The sequence below is a fragment of the Gymnodraco acuticeps genome, unplaced genomic scaffold (genome assembly GCF_902827175.1).
Source record: "Gymnodraco acuticeps unplaced genomic scaffold, fGymAcu1.1, whole genome shotgun sequence".
Classification (NCBI taxonomy): Eukaryota; Metazoa; Chordata; class Actinopteri; order Perciformes; family Bathydraconidae; genus Gymnodraco; species Gymnodraco acuticeps.
Window position 1 is genome coordinate 972,825 of NW_022991603.1, and position 19,134 is coordinate 991,958.

The 19,134-nt window shown below is 41.2% G+C and overlaps 1 protein-coding gene across 1 annotated transcript in view; it reads left to right on the forward strand.

Moving 5' to 3' along the window:
- The window catches only part of man1a2 (mannosidase, alpha, class 1A, member 2), a 139,158-nt gene that overhangs the window by 77,935 nt on the left and 42,089 nt on the right, over window positions 1-19,134 (forward strand). The window contains exons 6-7 of the mRNA XM_034198005.1: window positions 3,395-3,475; window positions 18,985-19,079. Of these exons, the coding sequence (XP_034053896.1) occupies window positions 3,395-3,475; window positions 18,985-19,079 (176 nt within the window). The remainder of the gene's footprint in view (window positions 1-3,394; window positions 3,476-18,984; window positions 19,080-19,134) is intronic.

Below are 19,134 nucleotides of genomic sequence, written 5' to 3' on the forward strand. Positions count from 1 at the left end.
TAATTGAGCAGCCCTAGCTATGAGGCCAACATCTAAACAACTCACTGAGATAAGATGTAGGAAGAAAGCTCCACATGATGCACTTCACACCACGCCTAGACATAAGGCTGTGGTCCACAGTGAAAATGATCGAGTGGAAATGATAGTCCTGACGGAGGATGGTTGCCAAGAAATCTGTCTGTTTCCTGAGCTAAAGGACAATTTATGACCGCTTTAGACACTGGTAGAAAGGCATAAGGCAGAAAGAGCCTATAGGATGTATTAAGAGGGGAGGGCAGTACCTCCGCTGACCCGAGACTGAAGGGTGTTACGGTTGAGCATCGAAACATGTTATGAATATTGTCTGTGGACACCTGCTCCTGACTCAAGACTGCAGACACCTCAGCTGGTTACATAAGATGCACAGAACAGTGTGTCAAATATACTTCTTCCAAGGTTTCAAAGGTTTGTAATATCTTCAGCGTAGTTGCTGGTAACAGTGCAACATGCATTCCACTTAAAACATAAAGAAAATAACCAGTAAAATGGTGCAATAACAAATAGTGCAAGTGATACAGTGGTACATGGACTGTATTTATAGAGCGCTTTATCTAGTCTTCACAAGTTATTAGTCACTCATTCATACAGAGCATTGTGCCACTTTTGCTCAAGGACTTTAACATTCACACACTGTTGGCAATCGGGAGCAACTCAGGGTTAAGTAGCCTGCCCAAAGATACATCAACATGTTGACTGCAGGGGCTGGGATCAGACCCACAATCTTCCGATCTAATGGAGACCCCACTAACTCACAAGTGGTCATGGTGCAAGTAAAAATCAGCAATATGTAAATGTATAAGAAAATAAGATAAAACATGTACAATTGAACACTGTACAGTAGAATACATGCAGTTTACGGTAATGACTTAAATATTTGGATATGTGGATATGTGGCATAAGCCTACAGCAGCAGACAGTGCTATATATAAGTCCCATTTTTAGACATTCAATGTTCTTCCACCTCTCCCCCTCTGTATCCCCTGTGGAGTGCATTTACTGTGAACCGAGGTAATTCTCGCTGCCCTTTAGAGGGATGTGCAGGTTAATTCCTCATCTCTTGTGTGTTTTCACTCCTCATGTGAAAATATATGAGCGAGGTCACATTGTAATGGTGTGCAGTCTTACGGCATTATGGTACCTAGGGATTGACTATAGAGAATAGTTATGATGTGGCCCAAAACACTTAAAGTAACTGTTAGTGTTTTTAAGAAAAGTAAAGGGACGCATGCTGACCTGAGCACGCAGACTGCTGAGAGGAGTCCCAATTAGGCTATGCTTTTTGTAAACAAGAAAACTAGGGTGAGCAGCAGCATACTTTCTCCCCGTCCACCCCAAGCTGCAGAGTAACAGCCAGGGTGACAACTGCAGGCGTAATTAGTGGAAGAAATATGCATAGACCTAGTGTGTGTGTTTATCCACTCATCGTTTAAATTGCTTGAAATGTCTGGCTTTAGTTTAAAGTGCTTAGAAGCTTTAAAGGAAACTCTTAAGGCTCTCGTACAATATGTGCCAGTCACATTCATACTGTAGGCAGGTTAAAGAACTGTTGACTCAATGATTGTTTCACTTGGTTTCATTCATTTCAATTGGAGATTCAATGCTTTCCACATGAACCTCCTACTTAGCTCCGCAGTGATGGAAAATGTGACTTAAAGGGGACCTATTATGCAAAATCCTCTTCATGTCTCTTCTACATCAACATGTGTCCCCTCTGTGGAAAGAGACTCTGAAAGTTTCAGGAACAAAGATTCTCTCTCTTTTTGTCCTGATCCATTTCTATAAAAACCTGTCTGAAAATGAGCTGATCAGATTTTGGCCACTTTATGATGTCATAACGATTTTTTTTGGCTTGTGTAACCATTAGCCAATCATCAACCAAGGTAACCCCCCCCCCCCCCCCCCCCCACCTTATCACCTGAATCTCCTCCTAGAGCCCCATTGTGTTCTTTTTAACCAAATATCTTTCATACCTCATTCACACCAACGCAACTCTGGTTCAAGCTCCGTGTTAGAGCTTTTCAGGTTCAGAACCGGTTCTTCAGTTTAGCTCCGGCTCTTTTCACACCGCCCAGAGTCCGACTGGTGCTGCGTCATTGCGTCATCGTTTGCGTCATGACGTAACCGTTTGCGTGCCTGCTTCATAAAGCCAAACCGCGCGGAAACTCCTCACAGCTCACAACAACAACAACAACAACAATGGCCGATTGTGCTCCAGCTTCCTCTGTACCTCTTCGGAAGACCAGATTCCCAGTAGGTAGCTGGTCTCTTCAGTGGACCACTGCTGCTTGTTAAGTTTCTCCATCGTTGTGTACAAACTGGATAAAACGCCGGCTTTTTGTTGTTGTTCAGGAGTTGATCCCGCCCCTGCCCCCGCCCCCGCCTCGACGTATGTGGTGCTTTTGCTCTAGCCGGACAATTTTTTGGTGCTTGAAACGAACCGGATTCCGGAGCTAAGAGGCTGCTCCGCTGCGGTGTGAACAGGAAAACCCGGTGCTTTTCAAGCTCCAGCTCCGAACCGGTGTGAATGAGGTACTAGAGCACCATTGTGTTCTTTTTAACCAAATGTCTCTCAGAGGGGCGTGGGGAGGGGCTCCTTATTTTCATCTAAAGTAACAGACAGAGAATCAGCACTTTGGAAACAGGGCTGAAACAGAGGGGATTATGGGTAATGCTGCAATGACCCGTTTGGTATTTGGAGCCAAACACTTCAGAGACATGTTTTGTATATATCTGAGAGACCTATAATATATTGATGAAAAACAGTATATAGGGGACCTTTAAGTGTGAATCAGCATTGAAGTCTGGATAAAAAACGACACAAAGAAAATCGTATTTGATTCCAACACTAAATGTTAGTAGTCAGTGTAATAACACTTCTGATATTCTCCCTAAAAATTAATGTTATAACGTTGCGTAAATATATTTGTTCTGTGCTTACAGAGGTTTCCTGAATTGTAGGCACGTCTGATACAAAAGGCAAACCCTTGTTACTTTCCTGAATCGCTGACTATTAAAACTAAAGAGGACAGAAGGTCATAGGTGTCTTAATTACATTTCCCGTATAATATTTAATGATGTGTGTTATTTTTAATAAGGCTGTAAAGCAGTGATTACGTTTGATTCTTCTTATTACTGTTGGGTAACCTGTTTTTTAAGTCTCAGATTATTTGTAAAGGTTGTGCAAACCACTTGATACACAAAAATGGAGCAAAACGAAACACAATCCGTGCAGATCGTATTATTTTTATGTTAAAATAAAACTTCCCATTGAAGATACCAACACACTTTATAAAAACATAAATAACAGATTAAGAATTCTTACTGAGTTTTCTTCTCTCTGCTCTTGTTTTCCCAGAATGCCGAGGTGTCTGTGTTTGAGGTCAACATTCGTTTCATAGGAGGACTGCTGGCCGCCTACTACCTCTCTGGACAGGAAGTGAGTACTCTTCTGTGTGTTTTTATAACCTGAACAGGAGCTGGATGGAAAAAGGGATGCAGAAAAGAACCAATGAGGCTCTTCTTCCTCTTCTTCCTCTTATCATCCGTCCTCTCCTCTGTTCATGTGAAGGCAGATTTGGGCTCTTGGTTAGGAGCAAATGGAAATTAAATGTATCTCTTTTTCTGTTTTGTTTGACTGTCGATCCTGTCCTCTGCAGCTTTCATGCCCAGCCATGCAGTGCTTCCTCTGTAATGAGAGCTAATACATCAAATATGTGTTCAGTACAACACCCACATCCACTGTGAAAATGCAGTAGTCATTTTACTTAAAATACTGCTTTATTACACATTGAATTGGTAGTGACTCTGAAGCTTAGTCCATTTGCTTAACCCTTTGTGTCTCAGTTCTGGTTGCTAACAGCTGAACCGACAGTAACTTAGCAGGGGAGTGAATACAACAAATACCAGTAGCAGATGTTGGTGTTTTTTTAAGAAAACATCTAAATTATCATTTTATATTGTGGACTGCTACTTGCTTAAAAACTGGATGTTGAGGTTGAGATGTCTATTTGTATCTTGGTTGTACTCATTAATCATTACTTTAATGTATGTATTACATGTATTAATGTAACATGTCACACTAGTGCAACAGACTAGAAAATATCAGGTATTTTTCTCGTCAGTCGTGTTTTTTTCAGTCATTATTTCATTTTTCGACTTCAAAAGATGCTCTGGATCTATTTTTGACAGTTGCATAGCTATTCAGGTATTTCCTCAGAAAAGAGCACTAACTGAAGATGAATCATCTATTTAAAGTTGATGGTTGACAGTCTCCTTTATGTTTAGAATAGCTTTTCTTGTTGATGTTTTTTATGAAAGAAGCAATAACAATTGAATACCAAAGCAGATAACTTGGTATATATATTTCCGGTGGTAAAAGCAATACAAAACAGTGAAGCTGATCTTATGGCCTACAAGTTTTACACTTTAAAAACACATTCAACTTTGCCCGGGCGCACTGAGTGATCCAAAGGGCGTAGTTTTGCTTTTTGAAAGTGACTAACAGAGATTTGAAATCACTGAATAACAACATAAGCTACAAGCAAAACTTAAAGTCGCTTACTATTCCCCACTCTTGCCCTCCAATTCCCTCGCTCGATGCATCCTCCTCCTCCTCCTCCTCCTCTTTCGCCCCCAAAAATCAAACTCAGTCATTCATCAGCGCTCAGTGGAGGGATAATAGAAGCAGTGGGTGGTGGGGAAGGAGGGTGATGGAGCATGGGAGGGCTGAGAGGAGAGACGGTGATGGAGGGAGGGTGGAGGAACGGAGGGTGTGTGAAGGTGATGCTCACAGATAAAGAGATGGGAGGAGAGAAGGAGGGTGATGAATGGCCGAGTGGACAGAAAGCGAGTGAGGCTCATTCTTCGCTGCCGTTGGACATGTCCTTGAGCAAGGCACTTAACCCCTCAGCTGCTACAGTCAACCAGCAGCAGAATACATTGTGATACTGGGCAGCGCCAAGGGGACATTTGGGTTTAACTGCATTAAAAAATAAGCTAACTCCCTGCAGAAATACAGTGGTGTTAGGGATGGAGCTATGTTTTGAAGTGAGGAAGGGGACGAGTGAGAAGGAGAAGGGAGGAAGCATGAAAAACAAGAGAAGGAGCTGAGCTGAATTCAAGGTTCAAGGCTTTTATTAGTCATACGAACCTAGCTACAGTGTAGTCATGACGATGAAAATCTTAGGTCACAGGCTCCTCCAACAGTGCAACACAATAAAACAGAAAAACAGTAAATGTAAAAATAGTGAAATAGTGCAATAAGAGTCTATATACTATAATATATACATATATATATAATTAAGACATTGGTGGCTTAAAAGGGTTTAAAGATGAGACGGACATCAAGAAAAGGAAGTACAAAGAGAAGAGGGACAGAGGTTAAGACGGAAGATTGAAAACACAAACCCAGAATGAAACTGGTGTTAAGATACTGTAACTGGGACTGAGTAAAAGAACAGAAAAGGCTGGCCTACTTTATATTTGTGTAACTTGTTCTATTACCTTGAACAAAGCTACTGCTGATAATTAAGCGTGAGTTCTATAATCAGAGAACTGCCAGGGTAACGCACCACAGCTCTCAGATCTTTCAAAAGCGTCACTTCATTGCGTGACGTGCCTTACCCTTTCGTTTCCCCCCAACTTCTTTCCTCAGTTGTCTTCAGCACATGTTGTTTCTCCTGTTCTCTCCCAGTTTCTGCATTACGTTTCCATCCTACTTTCTAAAACCTTTCCCCTTACCTCCTGCTTTCATCTGTTTCCCTTGCACTCCCTCTCCACTTTTCTTTTTCTTCTCTCACATCCTTTACTTCTTTACCTCCTTTAATCTTTGAAACAGTAATGGCTCTTGTCCTCGCTTGCTACTCTTGTTTGGAGCCTCTCCTCTCATCTCACATCTGATCCCCATGTTTCCTTAAGAGCTATATCGATGTTCCTTCTCTTCACTTTCTTCACTAACACACATTTCCCCCTCTAAAGACAACTGGCCATTTAGGGTGACGTATGATTTTGTTAATCAGGAAATGATGTGGAGATGCATTATACAAGCGTTGAATTAGATCTCATTGTTCATTTGGTAGACAAATACTGCTGCATGTTTATGACAAACCTTAATGGTTTGTGGAAATGATTGCGAGTGTCACTCCCAGTCCTCTTTCCCTGTGTTAATGTCAAACTTGCAAAACATGTTTTAAATGTTGCCCCTTTTGAAGGTCTCTCTGGATAATGTTACTTTAAATTAAGAGTTGAAGTATTATTGGGGCAATAATCCCACTTTTGTTTAGGGTTGCTAGTAAGTGCTTTACAAACATGAATTACTGTAAGTAATTGGAGTCCTTCTTCCACCAGTGCAAATAAGTGTACAGATAAGTGTAACAGCTGTGTCATAGGGTTTCTAAGGATAACACTCACAGGGTGGAAAACAATTATCCATTTAAATCCAAAAACAGTGATATTATGGGCTGTTATTATCTATAAACTATATTTCAGCACAAATTCAATGTGCTTTAAAAACATTATTTATTTGAGCCAGCTCTCTATTTACTTTTAAAGCAGCAGGAAGTAGAGCTCGAGGATAAGGTGCCAGATGCATCCAAGTCATCAGCTTATTTTACTGGCAGCTAGCAAGACAAACAACTATTTGGATCAAGTACAAATGTTTTGTCTGCATTCTCTCCGGGTAGCTATTTAAGTGTGTGTGCTCTTCTTTCTTTCTGAGTGTGTTCTGCCAGTACCTGCAGCTCATTACTGTGTTCACCTTCTATTTTGTACTTACAGAAACGTAGCAGCTTTATTCACAGTATATCCACGTTTGGTCGGTGTTTCTCTCTCACCCAGAAACACATTATTCTATGGTTGTCACAACAAATGTGATGGTGAAGCTCAGGGGAATGTATGCTGTAGGTATGCTGACCAACAGTGTCAATTAGGTAGATTATTATAGTGTATATATAGTACTGCAGATATGTCACTCTGCTGTGGGAGAAACACTGGTACGACTCTCCCTCTGAGACCTGCGACTATGAAACTACCTCTGCAGTATTTTAGGAAATGTGCTTCCTTACTGTCCTACAGTCGTGTCGAAATATATTACATAAAGGAAGTCCGTAATGAACGTGTTTAGCCTAGCTTAGCACAAACAAACCTTTGAGTTTGACCACATTACAACATACCTGTGAGTTGTTATATTTGACATGTTTGCTATCATAGCTTTAGCTTGCACATATAAGCACGTCCAGATTTTCCCAGATGAGGCAGTGTAGCAAAAGGATGCTCAGTTTTTTGGCTCAGCATGCAGGAAAATCATCAACACGCTGTCATAAACTGGAGTATCATTATTTTTCAGATGACCTATGCCTATTAGCTTCCATCCGTGCTTAGGTATGTGCTTTTGTCGCACGTTAATGGGTTGTTATATAAGCGCTTTTAATGAGGCCTATGTGTTTTTTCAACACAGTCACAAAATGAATCTATTGATTCGTGTTCACCAACACGATTTCGCCATTTTTTCCGTGTCACACAGAACGATTTTAAAAGCAATAACAAATTAGAAGGAAAAACAGATAAATAAAAATACAGATTTCAGTATTCTGATGCTCTGAGCCCCATTTCTTTTCCTCGCAGACGGCAAAAGAACTCCGATATTAAACAATTTAAAATAAAAGGATAGGGTTAGGCCTAGGGTAAGATTAACAACATGTTTTTATGAACCACATAGCTTCCGGTATTCCAAGACCCGACTGGACAAAAAGACGTGGTGCAGGCACGAAACATACTACCAATACATTGCTTTTCAAATCGTTCTGTGTGACACGAAAGAAATGCAAAAATCGCGTTGGTGAACACGAATCAATAGATTAAATAAATGTCGTGACTGTAACACGAAATGCCGTGAGACTGGATTGGCTTTTTATATGTGCTGCAATCATGCTTCAAACCACAGAAGGCAAGCAAAGGCAACACAAACATGAGCAATGTTTGTGTTGCCTTTGCTTGCCTTCTGTGGTTTTGTTCATGTGTTTCTGTCTGTCCCTTTGCTCTTGTGTGTTGTCTCTTAAAGGGGCCATTATGCTTTTTAGGGTTTTCCCTTCCTTGTAGTGTGTTATATGTTTTGTGTGCATGTAAAAAGGGTCTACAAAGGCTAAAATCTCTAAATGACCTCCAGACGGAGTTTCTCGCCAACACACTACCTCCTTGAGAAATATATGTTTTTCTTATGACACTGAACCAGCGTTGAACATTGTGTATTTGAATGATTCACTAAATGTTTTACAGCTGACCTGTAAGAAACTCCTACAGAGAGAGCAGCTTCACTGTTCCTATCAGGGCTTATTTGTAATGCTAAATTACAATATTTAGTGTGCCTTGGATTCATACCTCTTCCCCCATGTGGCCCATAGTTTGCACACCCCTTGTTTAAAGTTTTCTTTTCCTGGTTACATACATTATGCATGTGAGGAGAAAAAAACTGTGCAAGACTTTTTCCCCTTGTTCCTTTAGAAGAAGGAAAAAAAGACAGCGACCGAAACCACGGGGATGATTTTAAGCGAGGAACAGCAGATTGTGCAGAGACGGGAGAAGGTCAGGGGAGCAAGCTGAGCGCTGTAATGTAGGATAATGAGATGACAGCATCTAAAAGAGGCGCTGCAGACTCCACAGGCACAAACGCCACAGCACAGCCACACTGAGGCAGATACAGGGAGGGACTGGAGGAGATAAGGGAAAGGAGAATGACAGAAAGGGAACGGCAAATTAAGAGGGTGTTAGAAAGACAGCGGACAGAGATAATAATGGTGAAGGGTAAGGATAACTAGACGTAATTAAAGGGAGAGGCGGTGCAACAGAGTGAAGGACTTGAGGGGCAAACGAGGGAGGAAAGCATTTAAAGAACATTGGAAGTGAAGACAAAAGTTAGTTTGGGGATTGCAAGAGAAGGTGGAGAACTGAGAAGTAAAGGCGAGGGGATAGAGAGAGACGTTATGACGCTAAACAAATCTAAATCTATGTCAAATGTTTTTTTGGAACATATTTGTCTGGACTTTCCATTGTGGTAATGTCACACAGTAAAGCACAGAATCGTTTATGAGTTAGCACATCCTTTAATGAGTTAGCACATGTTATGAGGTTAGCACATCCCATAAACTTTCTAGAGGAAATAGGAGGAGAAATAACAGGAAAATAAAGGCAAAGAACCAGAGAGACATAAAAGAAGACAAACGGTGAAACTAAAAGTGTTGGAGAAAGAAAATAATAATTCACAGTCACACTTTTGTCTTTGCCACCAAACATTGTGAATTGAAACTTCTTCACACAGACATCCAGTATTTCTCTCTTGTTGCGATTGTCTGATTATTGCCAGTCTATGATCCTGACACTGTATCTCTTTCACTTCCCACACGCCTGTCTGCGCTGTGATAGAGAGCTGAGCTGTTGTCCAGGGACTGATAATATGACTGCAGACTGCACCGTTTACACTGGTGGTCTGTTTGATCTCGCCAAGGAGCATTTGATTCCCTCTCATCTTTTGTTAAACACTGAACCCGTCAAACACATTCAGGGCATCGCACCGCCTCTGAATGCCCAGCAGGACGCAGCGAGACACACGTTAGAGAAAAGGGAAGAGAGAGGATTGGCTGCCATCGCTATCACTGTGATTTAGGCCCGTCTTTAGAGATGCAACAGACACATTTCTTTTGAGAAAGTCCAAACTTGTACGATGAGAAATGTGCCAAGACTTTCTCTGGGGAAGGCAACGAGATGCAGAATAATTATAAAATGATCACCATGTCTTGGAAGCAACTTGAGGATTTCCACTTTGCATCAGGCACTTACTTGCGAGTAAGTTGAATTGAAATCACAGTATAGACTTGGACAATATCCAGATCGCAGTAAGTGCAATTTTGGTAAAGGCTAAATATCTGAAAGAAGTTTTGCGTGAGTGAGTCTGGTCTTCTACAGACCTAATTACAAAATCCTTGAATGGTACAGATCATCTTTAAACCATTTCACCATGATCATTTATTTATAATTTTCAATGATAATGCAAAAAGTGTTTCAAAAATGGTCATTCCCATTGATATTGCAAATCATTTCGAAATTGCAATATCCCTCAAAATAGTTTCAATTAGGGTTTTATTACAAATCCTGCAGCTCTAAGGAAAAAGGTATTCACTGTTTGTAAGTGAGGTATGTTTAAATGTCGACAAAATTGGTAAATAGGCTCTCTTCGCTATTTTGTAACATAGAGGGTGGGAGAAGCTGTAGCACAAAAATAGAAAAAGGTGTGTGTTATCACTCGGGGGGGAAGCAGGACTTGCTCTCGATCGCCTGCAGCTTTTTAGGACATCCTCCTTTTAGTATAATGAGAGTTTTCTGGGTAAAACCTCACTGGCTCTGCTTGCTGTTGCAGAGAAGATGTGAACAATTAACAAATCTGCAGTGATGTATCCCACTGTTGACAGCATGAATACAATTTGCCTCGACTTTTAGTGCAGCGTGTGCAAAGCTTAATGTTGTCACCTTATTGTCAGGAATGGAGCAGCGAATATCGAGGACACCCCAGTTGTTTCTAAAAACAGTCATCATCCCCTGGGAGTCCTTTTCCCCTTCACCAATATTGCTGTGATGACATGCTCGTCTGCTGCTGTGACAGAAGGCACACACACACACACACACACACACACACACACACACACACACACACACACACACGCACTTACAGTACAGAGAGAGCAAAGGGAAACCGAGATGGTGTAAGAAACGGGAGAGACATTTTAATTTCATCACAGCTTTATGAATCCTATCTGCAAACACTTGGCTTACAGTGCCCATACAAACCCAGGGGACATTACACAGTATCCATCTTCTTTTTAAAATGTAATGGTGTGATTCAGACACATTGCCAAAGTCATATTCGGAGCAGAGTTGGAAAGATGACGAGGTTAAAAGACAGTCCAAATGAGATTAATTCAGAGGTGTGGAGGAGAGACAGAAAGGGAAGAGGGCAGAAGAAGGGTGAGAGATTCCTCTAATGGAGATGACAAGCAGGAAGATGTGGGGAAATGGACCATGCATTCAATACAAGAAAAAGAGGAGATAGAGAATTAAGGTAATGAGGGAAATATGAAATGATATTAAGTAGAAAATGAAGCAAAGGATTTTCTGTGTGAATAACGCATGCAGATTCAGACACTTCATATAAGAAGTGCTACTTATCGGTTGCTGGACTTCCTCTAGAAGAGATGGACACTGATATTAAACTTCAATTTAACCTCATGTAATCTGTTTTAGACGAGCTGCTTTTACCTCTATGGATGTCCCATATTCAAAGTTACTTAATTTGTCCTTGTATGGGAAAAGATTCAGCTTTGTTCTATTTCCAGCGGTCCTCAGGGGGGAAAGACGGTAGAGGACTAATGCAGTAAAAGCACTTCAGCAGAAACAACGACACACATCTACTCAGACGCTAAGGGCAGAACAACTCATCGTGTGTGTGGTGTGTGTGTGTGTGGGTGTGTGTGTGTGTGTGTGGTGTTGTGTGTGTGTGTGTGTGTGTGTGGTGTGTGTGTGTGTGTGTGTAGTGTGTGTGTGTGTGTGTGTGTGGTTGTGTGTGTGTGTGTGTGTGTGTGTGTGTGTGGTGTGTTGGTGTGTGTGTGTGTGTGATTGTGCTTGCTGCCTGTTAAGAACAATATGAGCAAATGGATCAGCTGATGGTGAAGTGGCATGAGTAAGGACCATAGACTGGTAAGGACATGACGTACAGTAACCACACACACACACACAACGGGTGACTTAATCCTATTGCTCATGTTGGCCCTCGGGTCCGTCTTACCAAGCGTTCAGCACATTTCACAGTCTACCCCTTAATCCCTTTAGGAGACTCCATTACATGTCAACAGTAACCCACCGCCTACATCAGAGACTGTGTGTAGGATTGTGTAAATTGTGGGGAGTGTATTTCATGTATGAAATGTAATGTGTACAAATCACAAAAGAGTCCAATCAGAGCAGACTGGGCTCTGGTTTCAGACAGAGGGTGAAAAGAGTTGCTGTAGCACAGGCAGTATGAGAAAAATAAAGAGCTTTTTGAACATTAGAACATGGAGACATGTCCCAGTAGAGACACTACAAAGATGAACCTAAGAATGAGCATTACAGGGCCCCTTAAATACAAAATGAAAACACAACACACTTCTGGTAGGATTGATTCATGATTACAGGACCTCTATGCATAACATAGTGTGTCAAAAGAAGATATAAATTGTTCTAGTCAATTCAGAATACAGTTGAGCATTTGCTTCTTGTGAGTGGGTAGGTGTTTGTGTGTTTTGTCATTTCTATGTGACTTTTCGTACACACTCTTTTCTGTTTGCTTCTCTAGACTCTCATATCTCTCCGAGCTTTTTCTGCTTTGCAGCGATTTGAGTCTCTCGCAGACAGCTGCTCTCAGCGTACAAATAATATCCTTGTGTGTAATAACTGGATCATTGGCTGGGTTCAGGACGTGTTTGAGTGGCGGATTACAGCTCTCCCTGTCCCTGGGAACGAAACACTTATGTGTCATTTGGCAGGAGATTTCATCCAAGGCTCGTAACAAGACCAATCGCACAAATATTTTTGCACGGCTATTCCCACAAGGAGTCGTTTCTCTTACCCCAGCCATGTTAACGTCATCCTCCCACAAAAGGGCCACAACACCGGCCCGTGTCCCCCTCTGACCCTCATCACTCTTCCCATTTTAAATCTGCTGTCTGGGAATTTAGCCCTTCGAAATTTAACAACCCAGCGGCCTCGGGGCGGTACTAATCCTGAAAGAGGGAGAGAATGCAGAGAAGATTAATAGGAAAAGAGAAATGGGCTGGGGAGAGTGTTGGACGAGAGATATGACACTGCAAATGGGTGAATAAAGGAAAAGGGCTTAAGTGGAAACAGGCTGCAGAGAAGTGGAGGGAGAGAAGCACAGAAGAAATAAGAGTTAGAGAAATTAGTACTTTTAGTACAATTACACTAGATTTTGGTAAATACTGTAAATGATATTTGATGTTTTTGCAGATATTTAACAATGTTTTTGAACACTAAATCTACTTATTTAGCTTGTCAGTGCTCTCCGGAAGACAAAGTATGTCATTAACTTTTTTTATCCTCTGGCTAAATGGCTAGTAAATGTTTAAATGTTACAAACCACTCAATGGATACATATGTTTCTGGCTATTGTAAATTTGATTGCTTCGTGTATATTTTAGCCGGATGTAGATGCTAAAGGCTTATGTTTTGCCCAGCTCATATTTACGGTAGACTGTGCGACCGGTGTCGGCGACTTGCACTCGGACATATTTTCCCTTATGTAGTTGTAGTATGTGGATTGAAAACCAACCAAATACCTTAATATTGTATTTACAAAATGTTGAAGAATTAATAATTGCTGCTTTCACGTAACCTTTTTGATAAATAAATATCAGAAATGTTATTATAAGGGCTATGATATATCTCTCCTTTAAAACCAGGGAATGACAATAATGCAGTAATATGATAACTAGTCTCATAACACAATATTACATTACATTGCATTTAGCTGACGCTTTTATCCAAAGGGACTTACAATAAGTACATTCGACCAGGAAGACACAACCTTGAAGAAAACAGAATCATATAAGTACATCAGGTTTCATAGAGCCAAACATTTCAAGTGCTACTCAACTGCTTTAGATAAGCCAGTCCTTTATTAGTATAAAAGTGCTTCGTTAATAGTTCTATCGCTCGAAGTGGAGTCGAAAGAGATGAGTTTCAGTCTGCGCCGGAAGATGTGTAAGCTATCTGCTGTCCTGATGTCAATGGGGAGCTCATTCCACCATCCTGGAGCCAGGACAGCAAACCCACGTGTTTTCGCCGATGGGAACTTGGGTCCCCCTCGCAGCGAGGGCGCAGCGAGTCGTTTGGCTGATGCAGAGCGTAGTGCACGTGCTGGGGTTTACGGTTTAACCATGTCCTGGATGTAGGAAGGGCCAGATCCATTCGCAGCATGGTAAGCAAGTACCAGTGTCTTGAAGTGGATTCTAGCAGTTACCGGAAGCCAGTGAAGGGAGCGGAGGAGCGGAGTGGTGTGGGAGAATTTAGGAAGGTTGAAGACCAGACGAGCCGCTGCATTCTGGATGAGCTGCAGAGGTCGGATGGCACATGCAGGTAGACCAGCCAGGAGGGAGTTGCAGTAGTCATACTTGTATAATATTAATATATTGCCCAACCCTACCTTTTCCAATGTTCAATGCAGTCACAATGCATCCCTGACCACTCCAGAAGTAGGTAGTTGCCGTTTGGGTGCATTTACATCTGAACGTTACATGTGGTCACATTTTTTCTGATTGCAATCTAAACACATTTAAATCAAAGCTCTAACTGAGGTACATGCTCCCTGCGAGAGTTCATCCTTCAGTGATAGATTAGAAAGTGGTCTGTAATGCATTTTAAAAGGCTGATCACAGAGCTGTCAGACCCAGAGGGAGAATCATAGAAACGCCAACAACAAACTGCCCCGCCTCGTCCTCCCTGAGGACTTTCTTTACCTCAAAGCTCTTAATATCATATTCTTATTGATGCACATGGCCCTGTGGTTGTTTTGCTGCAATGATTTTGGAGATGTGTCAAGGAGGAACAAGAGACAAACTTGTGCTGTTGATTATGTATCAGTGGAACGTTGCAGACTTCAGTAGTCTTTGGTAGAAAAGGACAAAATGCCAAAGAGAAGGTTTAATAACGTCCATTCACAAAATCATGATGAGCTCCAGGAATTAACACTCCAAATCCTGTTTGATAGAAGTAAATGTCCTATGTTTATGTGTTGTAAATACTTTTTAAATCCTGTAGTTGCAACCACAATATTTATCCTACTTCAAAACAGTGAAGGGGTTAAAAACGATCAGCCAACAAATTCCTTAGCAGTTGTAAAATCCCTGTGAATTACTGCCTTTCTTGGCAAGATATTTAAATCTGACAACACAAATAATGCTGTTTTGGTACTTGACAAGTTTGATACAGATATGTAACATGAATTAGTTTAATTGTATTATTTTTTGGATGCACAACTAAGTGTACCGAACATAACAAATCAAAATGTACCTTCATGGCTGCAATGCATATTGTTGCATAATGTCAGTCTGTTCACAGCAGATGCTAAACACTGACGTGAAAACAGTCGGAGCACAGCTTGTCTCAAGTGTGATAATTCTCCATGGTGAATCATAATAAGGAACATTTTAAGGCCCTAATTAAGTAGAAATGATCTTCCTCTTCATCTCTCGGCAGGTTTCCTTTAACAGTCAACAATAACACTGCTGTTTCTTTAGAAGGCCTGGTCTCTTCCTCTCTTCTTTCATCCCTGCGTGAAGATAAAAGCAGCGAGGAAAATAATGATCATAAACCGTTGAGTTTTATCTGTGAGAGTGGCCGGCCGGCTCCCCAGATGGGACGTTTGGATCCTGTCCCTGCTTGATGACATCAGCAGTGGGATTGCCAATAAAACGCGGAGTGGAGCTCTTTAAAAGGACTTGGTGCGGCCGGCAATGGAGGGCGGACATGAGTGTGTACACACACACACACACACACACACACACACACACACACAGTGGATAGTGTGCTGGACTTCAAATCAGGGGGTAGCAAGTTCGAGTCCCACTGCAGTCAGCATGTCGTTGTGTCCCTGGAGACACTTCACCCCAAATTGCTCCTGTGGGGATTGCCCACAGTATTGAGTATGTAAGTCGCTTTGGATAAAAGCGTCTAACAAATGACATGTAATGTAACAGACACATAAATAACAATGTACTTTTTTGAAATCTCTAAAAAAGGTTAAGGTCTCCTCATCACTCCACACAGATCTTATTCTTCGTTTTGTCACCCGCAAATCTTAATTTCTTCAGTTAACGTTGAAGTCACATGCTTTATGTAATCATGAGAATAATAATAACTGTATTCATTAAGCACCATTCGTGAAGGATGCAGCCCAAAGTGCTTAACTGAACCAGATGAAATGCACAAAAACACAACAATAACACAAGTAAAAAAAAAGGTTACCAAACCAAAAAGTGTTTGATCACAATACAACAAAACATGAACAATGAAACCAGTGAAATTAACCCAAATACATTTAATTTATGTACGTCGTGATTCATTTGCCCATTCTTTGCCAATTGCACTTTTTCTTGCAATATGCATCGTTTTCCCTCCAGAATCATTCTCTAGTCAGGATTCATTCCATTGCACTCAGCATGTATTCCTGTTTGTGTTAATACAATATAAGTGGATAGAAACTCAGCTATTGTCTTTCTGATCCGCTCTAATCCTTCTTACTAATATATCTCATGTGCTACATAGCCTCCTCATATGCAGGCCTACATCTACATCTGTTTGTCTACATTGTTCTCCTCTCCCTCTTCCTCTTCCTCCTCCTCCTCCTCCTCCTCCTCCTCCTCCTCCTCCTCCTCCTCCTCCTCCTCCTCCTCCTCCTCCTCCTCCTCCCTGCACCTGTTTCTCTCCCATGTTAACCTCCACAGTTTGACCTCAGGTGTATCACTGGCTGCACCATGTGTTATTGTTCCCTCTCTTACTCTGCGAGACGGTGCGAGTTCTCCATATATCAGTTGTTTGCATAAAGCTGCTCAGCCCTGACAGATTGTGTTGATGAATCCGCCTCCGTCTGCTTTTCTCTGCGGCGCTGCTTTGCCTGAATGCTGTCTGCGAGTTGTATTACTCCCCATGTGAGCGTTTATCCCACAACTGTCCTTCACAAGTCACACATACATCCATCTGAGACACTGACAGTCTCTGGAGCTGTTTGCAGTTTTTCTTCTTGACTTTTCTCACAACCTGGATCTAAATGTCGGGAGCCATGCAGTTTTAAAGTGGGAGTATCTCTTTGATACCCTATCCACTAGCACTAGTATTTAAAATGCAGTCAGCCTTTTTTAGACGGCCAAACTTGTTTTATAACACTATGTAAACTGCCATGGTCTCTCAAGCAATTTAGGAAGAGAGCAAATGACTGTTTATTGCTATAATATTGCATTTAAATGTAACTTTTTGCAACAACACTCATTTTCAAATAGCCCTTTTTCGTTGATTTTTCTTCATATTTGACACCTACGTTTTATTCTATGATAATACTGGAGCAACGAGAAACACTAAAGCAACTTATAATTATTTTTATGTCAGTTTGTCTACAGTATGTCCTTTTCTATTTTATTGTTGTTAAATTGCTTTATTCTGGAAGGCGATGTTTTCATCTGTCAATAACCAGAAAGTGGCTCTTACACTTAAAGTCCCGCTGCGAATGTCTACTTTACATTCATTACGTTTTTGCAATTCATGCTTAGAATAATTAAACGTTTCTGTTTTGTTTGGGCATAAATCTGTCACCTTTTGTTATGTTTTTGTGGGGTTTATTACACTCTCTGCAGGCGCTCCTGCTCCTGTGTTGTTAGACAATTCATTCACATCAGGCAGAGAAATGGTAACAATGGACTGAAATGCATATCTGTCTCTGTGAGGAATTGCGGTTATATGTACGTTCTCTGATAAATGTGACAAAATAAACGAATTGATGAATACAAATCTTTTAATCAGAATCCCGTTTATTTGCTATTGTACTAGGTGTACCCACAAACAAGGAATTTGTTTTGGTTTAAATGGTGCATTCATAAACAAAAAGTTAGAGGAATAGTTTGTGGAAAAGGGGCAAAAAAATTAGTATTTAAAAACAATAACTGTAAGGGAAACTTCTGCAGCAATGGAGAGTCAGGACTCAGAGAGACACGAGGAGAGTTGAAGCTTTGATGTCAAACACTGGTAGTTTATTACAAGTCAACGGCCGGAGAATTCATATCACAAGTCACAGCAGCAAAAGGTTCTGACTGCACGGGTGGGTTGTCATGTCAATTCTGCCCAGCCTCTCTCTCGATAGACCTTTTAACTAGTTTACAGAGAGTTAATGAGCATATTGGGGGAGGCGTAAACATCTGTGGAGCTTAGAAAGCCAGCGTTCCCACAGCCGTAAACCATTTTGTGACCGAGAGTTGAACTGGTTTATCAAGATAGCTGGAGCCTCCCATTCCTTAAGAGAGATAACAGAGCCAGGGTTTGGTCGTAAATGTCAACAGACAATAAGGTTAAATATCTTAGGAGTAAGGAAGAATTATTCCCTCACAATAACAACTATTATAAAAAAGAGAGAAGTATTTACACAAATATAAATACTCAAAACACTAAGTAAAAATATGACAAATACTACAATATAAAGTGGAGAGCTGTGTAGGTTTTAAATTGAGCTTAAAACTTAAGTTGTCACTTTTGTATATTTGCTGTCTGTTTTAATAGCAGCCTGCCATCATACACACTTGTATTTTTAGCTTGACACAGATTCTTGTATGCAGTTCAGCCGCAGAATAACCTTAGCTTCCTTTTATCTCTTTGATTGGCGTGCTGACAGAAAACATCAGAGCCTTCAGAGCCTCATCTGTCAGACGAGAGGAGAACTGATGTAATCTCAAAACGAACACATGTCGCTGCTTCGTTCTGGATTGAGTCGACAGTTCTGATAATAAAAACTGTGAACTCTGGTTTCTAAACTTGCTGAATCATTGTTGTGCGACCTCCTGCTTTCCTTCTTAATGGCAACATTTCGTTTAACTGCAGCGCCGTTTGAGGAGCGGTTCTGCATATATTAGCCATAAATCTATTCAGCTTTGACACTGTGGCCATCATTTAGCAATCCTTTGTCTCCAGATGTCTTATTTGCCTTCATCCTGCATTTGTTTTGGTGCTTGGCAGTTGTTTTATGCTTGTACCTGTCAGCTGTGAGAGGAATAATAAGCAGGGAAGGTTGATGGACCGTGAGGATTTCAAGCGATAAAAAGGAAAGTTAACCGATGTTGATTTTAACCCTTTCTTTTCTCTCTGCAGATGTTCAAGCTGAAGGCGGTGCAGCTAGCGGAGAAGCTGCTCCCGGCCTTCAACACCCCCACCGGGATCCCCTGGGCCATGGTCAACCTGAAGAGGTCAGTGACACAGAAACCCCTCCTCTTCATCCAGAGCCTGACACAAATATGATAA